Source organism: Gopherus evgoodei, chromosome 4 (genome assembly GCF_007399415.2).
Source record: "Gopherus evgoodei ecotype Sinaloan lineage chromosome 4, rGopEvg1_v1.p, whole genome shotgun sequence".
Classification (NCBI taxonomy): domain Eukaryota; kingdom Metazoa; phylum Chordata; order Testudines; family Testudinidae; genus Gopherus; species Gopherus evgoodei.
The window spans coordinates 40180233-40192560 of record NC_044325.1 but is presented as its reverse complement, the minus strand read 5'-3'; the positions used below and the strand labels follow the sequence as shown (position 1 = coordinate 40192560).

The 12328-nt window shown below is 43.0% G+C and overlaps 1 protein-coding gene across 2 annotated transcripts in view; it reads right to left on the bottom strand.

Annotated features, from left to right (window-relative positions):
• Positions 1-12328, bottom strand: part of STON2 (stonin 2) — a 104054-nt gene that overhangs the window by 2802 nt on the left and 88924 nt on the right. For both annotated transcript variants that reach the window (XM_030558980.1, XM_030558981.1), the window contains 2 exons: positions 8670-10508; positions 464-666 (listed from right to left, as the gene is read on the bottom strand). In XM_030558980.1, the coding sequence (XP_030414840.1) occupies positions 464-666; positions 8670-10508 (2042 nt within the window). The remainder of the gene's footprint in view (positions 1-463; positions 667-8669; positions 10509-12328) is intronic.

Here is a 12328-nt window from a genome sequence, read left to right as displayed (position 1 = left end):
AAAGTTGTTTCTAAAATGGGACTTAGGCATTTTTGAAGATTTTATCCTACATCTGTAGCTGGTGCACATTGGTGTGGTTCCACTGAAACAAATAGTGCTATACTGATTTATGACAGCTCAGGAATTAGCCCATCACCATTTAAAAGTACTGAAATATTTACTTTTGACTAGAATAACTGCAAAATTGCTGAAGCTAGAAAGAAAGGAGTATACTACTCCTACAGAAAAGCATGGGGAAACCTTGTGTCACTCAACAGTTACTTATTTGGCAGTGATGGACACAGGAATTCAAAGCACGATGAGTTAGGGTTGTCTAAGCACAAGGCTGGGAGTCAAGAGTTCTGCTCCCACCTCTGACTCTGTGTCACCTTGATAAATCATCTCTTTCACCAGCATTAAATACATCTAAAGAAAAATGACTCACGCAACAGCTATGCTAGCTGCAGCCGGCTGCTCACTTTACCTTGTAACTATAGTGTGCTGAATAGTTGACCCATTTCCTGACATCACTCTTGTCCTCTACAGAAATGGACCGAACAGTGGCTTTGGACGCCGAAGTGGTGGGCATGTCAAACTCCACGTCCACATAGCGGACGAAACTGGAAGGCACTTCCCGGTCAGAGCCAAGCTCCAGGTGGCAAAAGAAGCAGTGAGGATGGCCGGAAGCTTGGAAAAGAGAGAAAATGAAACTTAAAACTGTTGTGAAGATTAACAAAGGCAACACCTAGGAAGAAGCATCTTAAAACAGGGGTAAACAGAGAATCTGCCTGAGTAAGTTATGAAATCATAATAGCTACAGTGCAGCTGGAGCTTCCAGAGATGACTAAAGTAAACAAGATGCAGGAATGATAGTTGATCATTCCAGAGCGGCTTCAGTGAATGAGAATTCTGGGTATAAACCACAGGGATCAGGAAGGAATTCTCCAACCTATTTCCATGTACACCACTGGTCTACTGTGGGCAGTTTTTTCCTTCCTCCGATGCATCAGGTATTGGGCACAGGCAAAGGCAGGATCTTGCAGTACACAGTACAATGTTGTCTTTCATCTGAGAATGACATTGGCCTTTCAGCTAGATATTATAACCATTTTATAAATAGGAAAATAAAATTAAAAAAAATGATTTTCTTTAAGGTCACATAGCAAGTCAATGGCCAAGCTAGGAACAGAACCCAGGAATTCCAACTTCTAGTTCATTACTCCATCCCCGTACAAAATAGTCACTCCTTAAAAAGGTCAATGTAAGTGAGTTTAAAATTGTAGTGATCTGTGAGCATTACATTTTGTTTTTTGTCTCCTTTGCCCTGTTGGAAAGCAGCGTGGTCTAGTCATTAGAGCACAGGCTGACCATCAGGACATATGGGTTCTATTCCTGCCTGTCATCAACTCACTGTGACCTTGGGCAAGTCACTTAACCTCTTTGTGCCTCAATTTTTCTATCTGCAAAATGAGGATAGTATCTTTCAAAAGCACTTTGAGAACCTTGGCTGAAGGCTGTTCGATTGATTCTAAGCATGATTATTATCCTTACATTTGTCTAAGAAAAAAAAACCATGCATGACACAACAAGGCTCTGGCCACCTGGTTGTGCATGGTGATGTTTAATTTCTAACCATCCATTTTGCAATCACTATGGGAGCATTTGCCTTTTATATAGGTGATCAAGATGCACACTGAGAAGCTAAAAAGGAATGCGGAAGGTTGAGTTTGGGAAGTAAGAGCGGAAAGAAGCCTGAAAGCCCTCCACATGGAGCAGAATGAGAGTACCATACATGATGGGCTTACAGGATTGTGCCTTGGAAGACCAGCAGTTGAGACAACTACCCAAACAATGAGCACACCCAGAGTTTATTCCAAAACATGCAACCCCCTGAGCCTGCAAAGCAAGGCAGGGTATCTTCAATGATAGTACCAACTCTTAGCACTGACAGGGTGAAATTCACCCCTGTGCAGAGAGCCAGCACTAGACAACGCCTAAATGCCTAAGCACCTCTGAGTCCCACTTCAGCCCTCAAAATAGAGCTCAAAATGGGATTTATAGGCCCTGTGCAAGTCCCTCTTCAGAGGGGTGAATTTCATCCACACAGTATTTGGTATTTTCAAAACACTGCACAAACACTACTCAACCATGCACAAAGGCTTCCTAATGAAGTTTAAGGTAAATGCTGCTTCTGGTCAGGCCAGAAATAATTATTATTATTATTAATAAGTAATAATATTTTATATTGCTTCAGCCAGGTTGGGGTCCCACTGTGCTAAGGACTGTATAAACGTACAGTAAATACTGCACAAACAGGTTCTTCAGAATGCATTGGTGTTCCCATCTTCAGCTGGACGAGGGTGTGCAGAGACAAAAAACAATGAAGAACAAGGGCGTTAACTGAACTTTTACAGACTTCAAATATGCCTTGATTGAAGTTTTGGGTCAAGGTTCAAGGATCCTAAAGGGGTTCAAGGATCCAGAATGGCTTTGCTCTTCCATAATGGGAAAGCAACTGGAAGCAGGTTTCCAAGAAAATTCCAGTTGTCTACGTCCTGAGCAAGTTTTAAGGGCTGTGTCTTCTCCATATATATTAAATCAAGAGCCTATCAAAGGACATGCTTCAGGAGGAGGAGGAAAAGGTTTAATTTAAAAGAGCACAAAGAACCTCCCCCCAACATTAAAATAATATGGTACTCATTTGTTCCTTGTGTTGCAAAGAAAAGGAGACTATGACTTTATTTTTTCCAATAAATGGACCTTAAATAAACAAATAATTTAAACACCGCTGAACTTTAATTCTGGCTTTTCATCTTCAAAACACTTTGCAGACAATTTTTAAGAAGCATCTAAATGACTTAGGAGACTCTGGCTACATATACACTGCAGTTGAGGGGTATGATTCCCAGATCGGTGTGCTGTGCTTATGTTAGTGTGCTAAAAATAGCAGTGTCGTTGTGGCAGCTTGGGCTAACTGCCTAAGTACCACCCTGTCCAAGATTCCAGGTATGTACTTGGACGGTGAGCCTGAGCTGCTGCTTGTGCCACCATGGCCACATTGATACTTTCAGTGCACTAGTTTGAGCAGAGTAGTGCATATACATCTATCTGAGAGGGGAACTACACCTCCCAGCTGCAGTGTAGATGTAGCCTATGGGCATGTCTACATTGCAATCCACAGGTGTGACTGTAGCTAGTGTAGACATAACCAAACTAGCTCTGATCCAGATAGATCACAGCTAGCTCAACTAACAGTAGCAGTGAAGCTGTGGCAGCATGACTGGCTGCAAGATATAGCCCTGCCTGCCTCGGATCCTGAGTACATTCTCAAGTGCTGGTGCTGCCGCAGCTTCACTGCTATTGTTACTCGAGCTAGCTTTGACAAACCAGCTCAGGTATGTCTACACTGGCTGCAAATACACCTCCCTATTGCAGTGTAGACACATACCCTAAGTACCATTTTCAAAAATAATATGTAAATACATTTGAAAATCTGGGCCTTTTGCACTTACAAAGCTAAGTCCCACTGACTTTTGAAAACAGGACTTAGACGCTTTGAAAACTGTACCCATTATCTACATTTAATCCACAGACCACCTCTGTGAGGTAAGGAAGTATTCCTGTTTGGGGTGGGGAGAACTGAGGCACAGAGAGGTTAAGGACCAAACTGTGTCTGACTACAGCATGGATGCACAAGGGAAGGGGGGACAAGGAATCTTTCCCAACATTGTATATGTTGGGGCTGGGTACAATTATCATCTCCCTTAAGCACAGAGACCGTATTGTCCTAGAATCTCTGTCAGCAGAAACACCCCAGAAAGAGAGACTAACGTGGATAGGAGGCAGCATCATATCCACACCTCCAATGGCCAGTGGAGCTGTCTGGCCAGAGAGAGCAGAGCATGCTGAACCATCTGGAGGGATGGTGGATTTTCATGTGAATGGTAAATGGCACATCCCTGGTACAAACACCACCCCCTGGCCAACTTTGAAATCCCTGCTTCAAAGCATGGGGTCACTAGAGCATTTCAGAGGAAAGATCTTATTAATTTTTTAACATGGGCTAAACAATGGATGAGTCCCTAGCCTCTCTCTCTGATTCCTCTCTGGCTGAAGTTTAAAAAAAAAGGCAAAAAAAAAGCCAGAGGAAGACCCCTGGCATGCAAAAATTTAAGCCCAAACAGGGTCTTGTAATAGGAAATGTCAAACAACCTAAATGATAGGTGGTGCAACTAGCCCCACTTATAACACAAAAACACCTTGGACACTGCATAACATCATGAGAATGAAACTAAACACTGAACCTACTTTTCTGGCAACACAGGACAAATAAGCAACGTCTTTAACAATCACAACAAACATAATGTTTATTTCAACTGACTGTTTCTGATTGTTTATAGAGTGCCACTGATGCACTTGAGACAAAACAAACATGGTCCCTGCTGTGAAAAACTTGCAATCTAAGGGCCTCAACTCCCACCAACCAAAGTCAATGGTAAAATTCCCACGGACTTCAAAGACAGCAGGATCAGTCCCTAAATTAGCCTAAATTATGTTAGTTTACACATAACATGACCCCATGAACTGTAGTCAGTTGAACTCTGCACAACTGAACTGAGCTATAAATCATGGGGGGAAGGTGTCATTTATTTTTAAACTATTTGATCAATTCTAGTAGTAATAACGAGTAACAGTACATGCAAATTTCACTGTGCACATCATTCAAACATTTACTATTGGTGCCCACTCAAATGTCTGGCACTTATGTTATATAAGTGAAATGTCTGTGAATGCAAAAATACACAAAGTTATTATGACATATATGGAACCCATGCAGTCATTAATTGATCAGGGGTCATAAAATATAACTTCATTATACTTCTATTTCCCCCGCCAGGCCCAATCAGCCTCCTCAGTCTGAAAGACAGATAAAGATTGTAGTAAAACCGAGGAGAAGACATCAGACAGATTTATCCTCTTCTGCATCCCTGAAGCACGAACACCTCAGTCTCACTTTCAGTGACTCACTTCTCACAATAAAGTCCATGTTGAAAATTATCTGTGTTTCAGAAATGGGCTTGAGCTGCCATGTTTGGAAGGGACCTGGTTCTAATCTGTCCCCGAAGTTCAGAGGTGGTGAGATCTAGGGTTTTAATTTGGCCCACTTTATAGGTAGGGCCAGCCAGCATGCTTGGGATTGGATCCATAGTCAAAATGCTCCACAGTTCAGGATATCTAGATCCAAGATTCTGGTTTGGGTCACACCTCTGCTTTGTTTGTACAACTTTTTCCCATGATCATGAAGCCTCTGTATGGATATTTTCTTAACACTCTTTTGTTCCACTGTCTAGTGGGTAAAAACACATTAGTTCTCTTGTACTGGATCACATCCAGTTGTGACTGAGGCTCTGCGGGGCCTATAAACAGGCTTCCTTGATCAGCCAGTGTCAACAAGTTAATTGTGAATCAGAGAAGAGCAACAGAGTTTACCAAGCTGTTCTGGGAAGAAGCTCAGCAACATACTCCATAGAATCCTGCCATTAGTTACCTTCAAGAGAAAGAAACAGGCTAAATACATGGATTGTTTGATTGTCACATGCTTTTGAATCTGTAGCCACAAGCAAACGGCCCAGATGCTTTTGCAGATGACCATGGTGGCAGGTTTACAAAGCTGGAGAGCATAGGGCCTGTTCATATCAGGAACCACAAAGACAAGAAGTCAGGATAAGGCAATGAAGCTACAGGAATAATTCCTAGGATTTTATGATCTGCAAGTGAACACTGGGTTAAATGGTTTAGGACTTGGTTATCTGAGCAACTCACCACTCTCCTCCTCCATTACCACCTTCAGTGGCAGTCAGTAAGGACAGGCAGCTAAATCCCCCTTGATTTAAACTGGAGGGGGTTGCTGCATAGTATTTTCCATGGGGGTCCTTGAAAGTGGAATTTGCCCTCCCTTTTTGGCCTACCAGAGCCTGGATTTGTCAACATTCAGGGCATGCAGCAAAGCCCACCTTTTGATGGCTAGATGGGTGGGTCTCTATTATTATATTTTGGGTGACTGTTGTGGGTGGCTTCATTCAGGCAGCTGTGTATTTTTTAAAAATTTATTGTATATTCTGAGCATCTAGAGTACGGATCGGCAACCTTTCAGAAGTGGTGTGCTGAGTCTTCATTTATTCACTCTACTTTAAGGTTTTGCGTGTCAGTAATACATTTTAATGTTTTTAGAAAGTCTCCTTCTATAAGTCTATAATATATAACTAAACTATTGTTGTATGTAAAGTAAGTAAGGTTTTTAAAATGTTTAAGAAGCTTCATTTAAAATTAAATTAAAATGCAGAGCCCCCCAGACCGGTGGCCAGGACCCAGGCAGTGTGAGTGCCACTGAAAATCAGCTTTTGCGCCGCCTTTGGCGTGCGTGCTATAGGTTGCCTACCCCTGATCTAGAGCCATGGGATAAGTGCTGTCAAGAAATATACCTCCACCAATACTTCAGGATTCCCGCCCATACCACCTCCCCTAGATTCAGTGGCCACGTCATAATGCTTGCTCCCCTTTCCTTTCCCTCAAATCATAATGTGACCTGACAGGAGGGGCTGTTTGCAGGCAGGGCACCCTGCCTCCTCCCAGGTGTATCAGACAGACAGTTAGCACACATGTGTGGTTACTGCTCAGTACTGTGTGGAAAGACTCCCCAACAGCAGGGACTGCATTTCAGCTTCATCCTCCCCTGCTGAGAGGCAGATGTAAGGTTACAGACAGAGACAAAGACAAATAATTGGAGACTTGGGTTAACATTTCACATAAGGTGAAAGTGGGTAAGGGAGCATCACTAATGGCTTGAGCATGCAAAAGAGTCAAGAATTCTGGAATCTGTGAGCATTCTGCTAATGACACACTGTATGAATTTAGACAAGTCACTTAAGGTTATGTCTATACTTTGAGCTGGAGGTGTAAATTCCAGCTCAGACACACATACCTGGACTAATGACTGAGCTAGTACACTAAAAATAGAGCATAGCTGTGGTGGTGTGAGGGATAGCAGCCCTGAGTACTTGCCTAACAACTTGGATGTGTATGTACTTAGGGCAGCTAGCCCCTGTCGCTGCCAGGGCTACACTCTATTTTTAGCATGCTAGCTTGATCAGAGCTAGTAGGGGTATGTCACGTTGAGCTGGAAATTGCACCTTCCATCTTGAAGCGTACATATATGCTTAATCTCTGTGGGCTTCAGTTTTCCCCGCTGTAATGTCTGTAAAGCACACTGAGATCCTCAGATGGATGATACCAGAGAAGAATAATTGTCACTGAACTTCATCCCCTGACCTGAAGGGTCATGCAGGCAGCACAGTGGGATTTTCCTAGCAAGCACATGATTATTTGTGTTTAGGGTCAGGCTGATTGTATGGCATTTTCCAGGCATGCTGCTATTGACATGAGATTAGTCTTTCATCCTGATGTTTCTTTTTATTCCCCCTACTCTTAGCTTCTAGTCTCTCCTCCAAAGTAAACTCTCCAAGCCTCATTTGTTGTCACAGTGATGTCTCTCCAGGTTTGTACTCTGTGGTGAGTTCCTTACTGAGCTAAAAAGTAATCCAAAAAGTGAGAAGCACCTGGTTCAATGCTTTCCTTCCCTCCTGACAAACGAGAACATATGTTCTCAGAAAGGATCAAGTCTGGAGGATCATGGAACTTCTCTTGTAGGGAAAAAGTACAGGCAGGAATCTGCCCAGTGAGGCAGCTACAGGAACAAGTCAGTGTTTTAAATGGTGTTTATGCAAAGAATTGGATTAGCCAAGAGCATGGGAACCAGAAAGAGTAATTCACTATAAACAGAAAGTAAACTAGATGGTCAAATTTCACTGCCCAAGCTGGGTGAAGGGCAGAAAGTGAACAAATGTAATGGTGGTAAAAAGTAAATTAGATTTTGCAGATGACTTGAATGTTAATAATTAAAGGTATAACTATAAAAATACAGGGCAGGACAGGTTTTTAAGTTATATGATTTACCTTGATATAGTGTCCCTTTAAATGTTAAATCAGGTCTTTGTCCCTGTCCACACTAGTTGAAAGATGTAGCCACAAGTTGTTGCATAGAATACTTTTAGCTTGTAGTGTCTACACAGTGCCCTATGTCCACACACAACCGCCATACCTGGTACATGTATGAGCTCTGGTTGCAACACATGCAGTGAGATCTTTGTCTCAGGTCTTGCTGAACCAGTGCAATTTACAACATTGTGGATAGGAAGTCACAAGGGCTGGAGCTACAGTGATTTAGCTGGTCCCCCTGATATTACACTATACAGTGCCTTACATTTGGAAGTTACCCAAAAAGTACCTGTTCTCAGAAACAGTATAGTGCATTATGGGAAAGCTTAGGCAAGAGTCCCAGAATGCACTGACAAAACCATGGTTTGAAGGCATATTTGCATGTGGCTACACCAAAATGGTTTTGTCAAAAACAGTGTTTCTTTGTGAGACACATTAAGCCACTGTTAGGATGAGTAAGACAACCAGCCATTTCATGCAATTGATGCCCCTTTGAACCTTCCAAAAGGACAATGGTTTATCCACTGTACCATGTAACTCCAATGTCCCCAGCCCCAAATATACCCCCAGACCCCCAACCACAAATATACCTTTCCTTTAAGTTTATCCACTCAGACAGAATACTCTCTACTCACCTGAGTTTTTGTCAGGCAGTCGGTTTATCCTCCATACAATGGAATTAAAGGCATGCTCATATTTGGCAGTTCCCAAAGTTACTCTCATTACTGGCTCAGAACCAGACACGCTGGTTGACCCAAAACTGGCACCCTTGTTCACCTTGGCTTTCAAAGACTTTTCTCCCAGGACACTTTCTCTGCGGAAGTTTTTTACCCATTCATTTGGCACTGGGTAGCGGACCATCACGTTTTCACAGGGGACCTGAGTTAGAGGGTCACGGTTGGAGGAGAACCCAGTGGACATCATCAGCCAGCTCTGGACCTCCACTTCAGCACCTTTGACAGTGGCTGCTGTTCTCAGAGTGAAAGGCAAAGTCTTCTCAGTAAACACAGTCCTGAACCGCATCAGCTCAAATCGGCAGGCATCCAAGGGATTAAACTGGATAACATGGGAGCTGTTAAACATTTCCTCGTCCACACATGAATGAAACTGGCAGTTATACAACTTAATCCACTTAGTGGTAGTGGTGGGCATAATATCCTGCCGTGCAACGATTTCATTCCCTTTTATAAGGATGTCATTAAGGCCCAGCCTGCATTCTGCGAGGCCAGAAAGGAAGCTGAGAACATGTATATGTGTCAGCACACTATGCTGGAGAATCCTATTGTCTCCTTTGGCCAAGATGCCATGAAACTCATCCTTGACATCAACAGTGATTTCTTCCTCTTGATAGTTTAATCCCACCGTGCTCAGATCTGTTGATGAGGCTGGCAATTCCATTAGTATATCCTGAACTGCGCTGATGAAACTAAGGAAGTCTTCATAATCAGTAGTGCCTAGCTTTATCACTTGTTCCCTTTCTGCTGCGTGGCTGATTGCTGGTTTAGGCTGATACTTCCTTTTCTCCTTGTAGATGGTGCGGTCTATACGTACGCTGTGTATCCTTCCATTCTCATCATAGTTTTGGAGCTTGGGCTCTGAAATCTCATGACTGATCTCAAGTTTGAATTCCTTGAAGGGCTTCTCCAGTCCTTTCTCATAAAAAAGCTGTAGATACCCACTCGCAGTCAGCTTGACGTAGATTGGACCCCAATGCCTAGATGACATGATGTTTTTTTTCTCTGGTATCCTGAGCATCATTGGCCAGCCATCCTTGGGCTGAGATGGGGCCAAGTTCAACAATGTGCCATCCACCTCAAATGGCATCAGGGGGTCATCATCAGGTAGAGTTGGGCTGCTCAGGTGATCTGGATCCCCAATCCGGAGCTGCTTGAGCTGCTCAACAGCATCTGTGTGGGTTACGTTTTTGCTTGACTCATCAAAGCTGATGGTGTCAGGTTCTTGGTAGAGGATAATAAGGGAGTCTCTTTGCCTTTGGCATGGAGCGCTGGAGAGAGAGGAGCTGTGGGAATGCCTCTCTCGTTCCTCTAAGAATGAGCTGAACGGGTTGATGGGTGAGGGTTGGACATCCCTCAGAGACTCATCCAGGAAGGGATTAGTAGCACTCCAGGGGGGTGTTCCAACAGAAGGCAGCCTATTTAAGGAGGAAAGATCTAGCTTTTGAACTTTAGTGAGGTCCAACAATGTGCTCCTGGGGCGCTCCCTCTTCTTCAAGGATGTAGCAAGATTACAGTTCACATCTGCAGTCTGCGCTGCTATTGGTAAGGTGTCTGGTTTCAAGGGAGAAAGGTTCTGGAGGGAAGCAGAGCTGACTTCATTGTCATCGAATGTCACCCAGCTGGGGAAACGAGCTGTGGTTGGGGTTGGAGAGTGCCCATTCATGGGGGTGCTGTTCAGCTGCCAGTTGACAGCCTCCATATCTACCTCTTCATCTTCCTGGAAAGATGAGGAATTGTCTTGAGAAAGAGAGAGAAAAAGGAAATTTTAGTCCATTAGTCTGAAGCCAACTAGTTCCTTTCTCTAAAGGAGAAACTTTGTGGGCACCGTAGTTTCCATGCACAAAATGCATGCTGTGCAAGGGAACTGGTCAAACAACTTGGCTGAAAAGCCAAAGAGTCTGATAAGAGTTACTGAGGGCCCGGTGCCAGTCACCTCCAAAGGGACAGAGAAACAAAGGTAGAAAGAAGCAGCAGGAGACAAATGAAGAAAATAGGAATAGTACCTTCCTCCTCTCTCCCAAACAAAACAAAACCTAAAAGGAGAAAACAAACACCTACCATATTGCAGTCATTTTTTCTGTAATTTTTTTCTTTGTAGCTTTCTTCTTTACTCCCTCTCAACTTTCATTCCTTCTCTCGTTTTCCTCTTTTGTTCCTTCTCTTCCTCATTTCTCTCTTGTTCCTTCTCTTTCTGTTCTTTCCCTTCTGCTCCCTCTCCCCCATGTGCTTTTGGATTGTTGAATCCAATGGGAAGAGGGAGTGAAAGTGGTGGAAGATCTTTTTTCTGCCACTTCCACTCTATCTCCATGTGCTTCGGCTGCTCTATTGCTGTTAGCATTAAAGCACATGGGGAAAGAGCATAAGCACTGGAAAAGGTGCCTGAATGACATTCATTGCACAGGAGACATTCAACAAGGGCTGTTTACTTGGCCTGCCCTGTGGAGTATTATCAGTCAGTCCTAAGAGATCTGCGAAATGCTTCTCAGGGAAGCTATGAACTAATGATGTAGGAATGGTTAAAGAAAGGCATATTTCAGGCCTGTATTGTGCAATCTTTCCTCACATTCTCTTAGTCTGACACACCGTTCTTGACCTGTAACAGCTTCTATTTTTCTAGACCTGGGTTCCCCATACACAGCTCTGCCAATGCATTTCAGTCCTGACCTGCACTACCCCCTGCTATCCCAGTCCTGGATGTTTCCCAAATAGATCTCCCAGTGGTGGTGCATTGTGTGGTAGTGTTTATATAAAGAACACACAAGACTGGGAATGTTCTGAGGCTGAAGTGTTTAATCTCCAATGGCTTGGAGAGCAGGATCACAGAAACTGCTCCCAAAGATGGACATCCTGTCTGGAATTATAATCTGCTGCTACACCATACTTAACATGCAGAAATGTCAACATTCTTACCTCTTAAATTTGCATCAAAATGCAGATTATGTACTTTGCAAAATTCATCACTTTGAAGTACAAGAAAATAGACTGTAAAAACCACACTTAGGTGCTGCCTATGTTTGTTTGCACTTTGGGCAACTTGTGTGTCACATCTGCTTACTGCACAGACAAAAGCAAGCATTTAAAGTGCTGTCATCCCCTTGAAGGAGAGAGCTTGATTCCCATCTGCCTCACCCATATCAGCAAAATCTGAGAGCTAAATTTAGATTCCAACTGTTGTCTACTAAACTGAACACAGAAGTCAGGAGACCTTGGTTTTAGTTCTGGCTGTGCGACTATGTGACCCTGGGTCACTTCACATTTCTGGGCCTCCGTTATGCCATCAGTACAAAGGGATAATGACACTTACCCAACCTTGTAAAATACTTTGAGATCTACATATGGAACACGTTATAGCATTATTATCATGATCACTGGTGATTATGTATGAAGAAGAAAGAATCCAACTAGCTTTTCAGATTCCAGTTTAATAATAAAATTATAATAATAAAAATGATATAATATTTTTCTTCCATATATCTTTAAATGCTTTATAAAAGAAAGAGTCACTATCTCAAGTTTATCAGGAGATTTCCTCCTCACCCTGCACATTCAACCAGGTC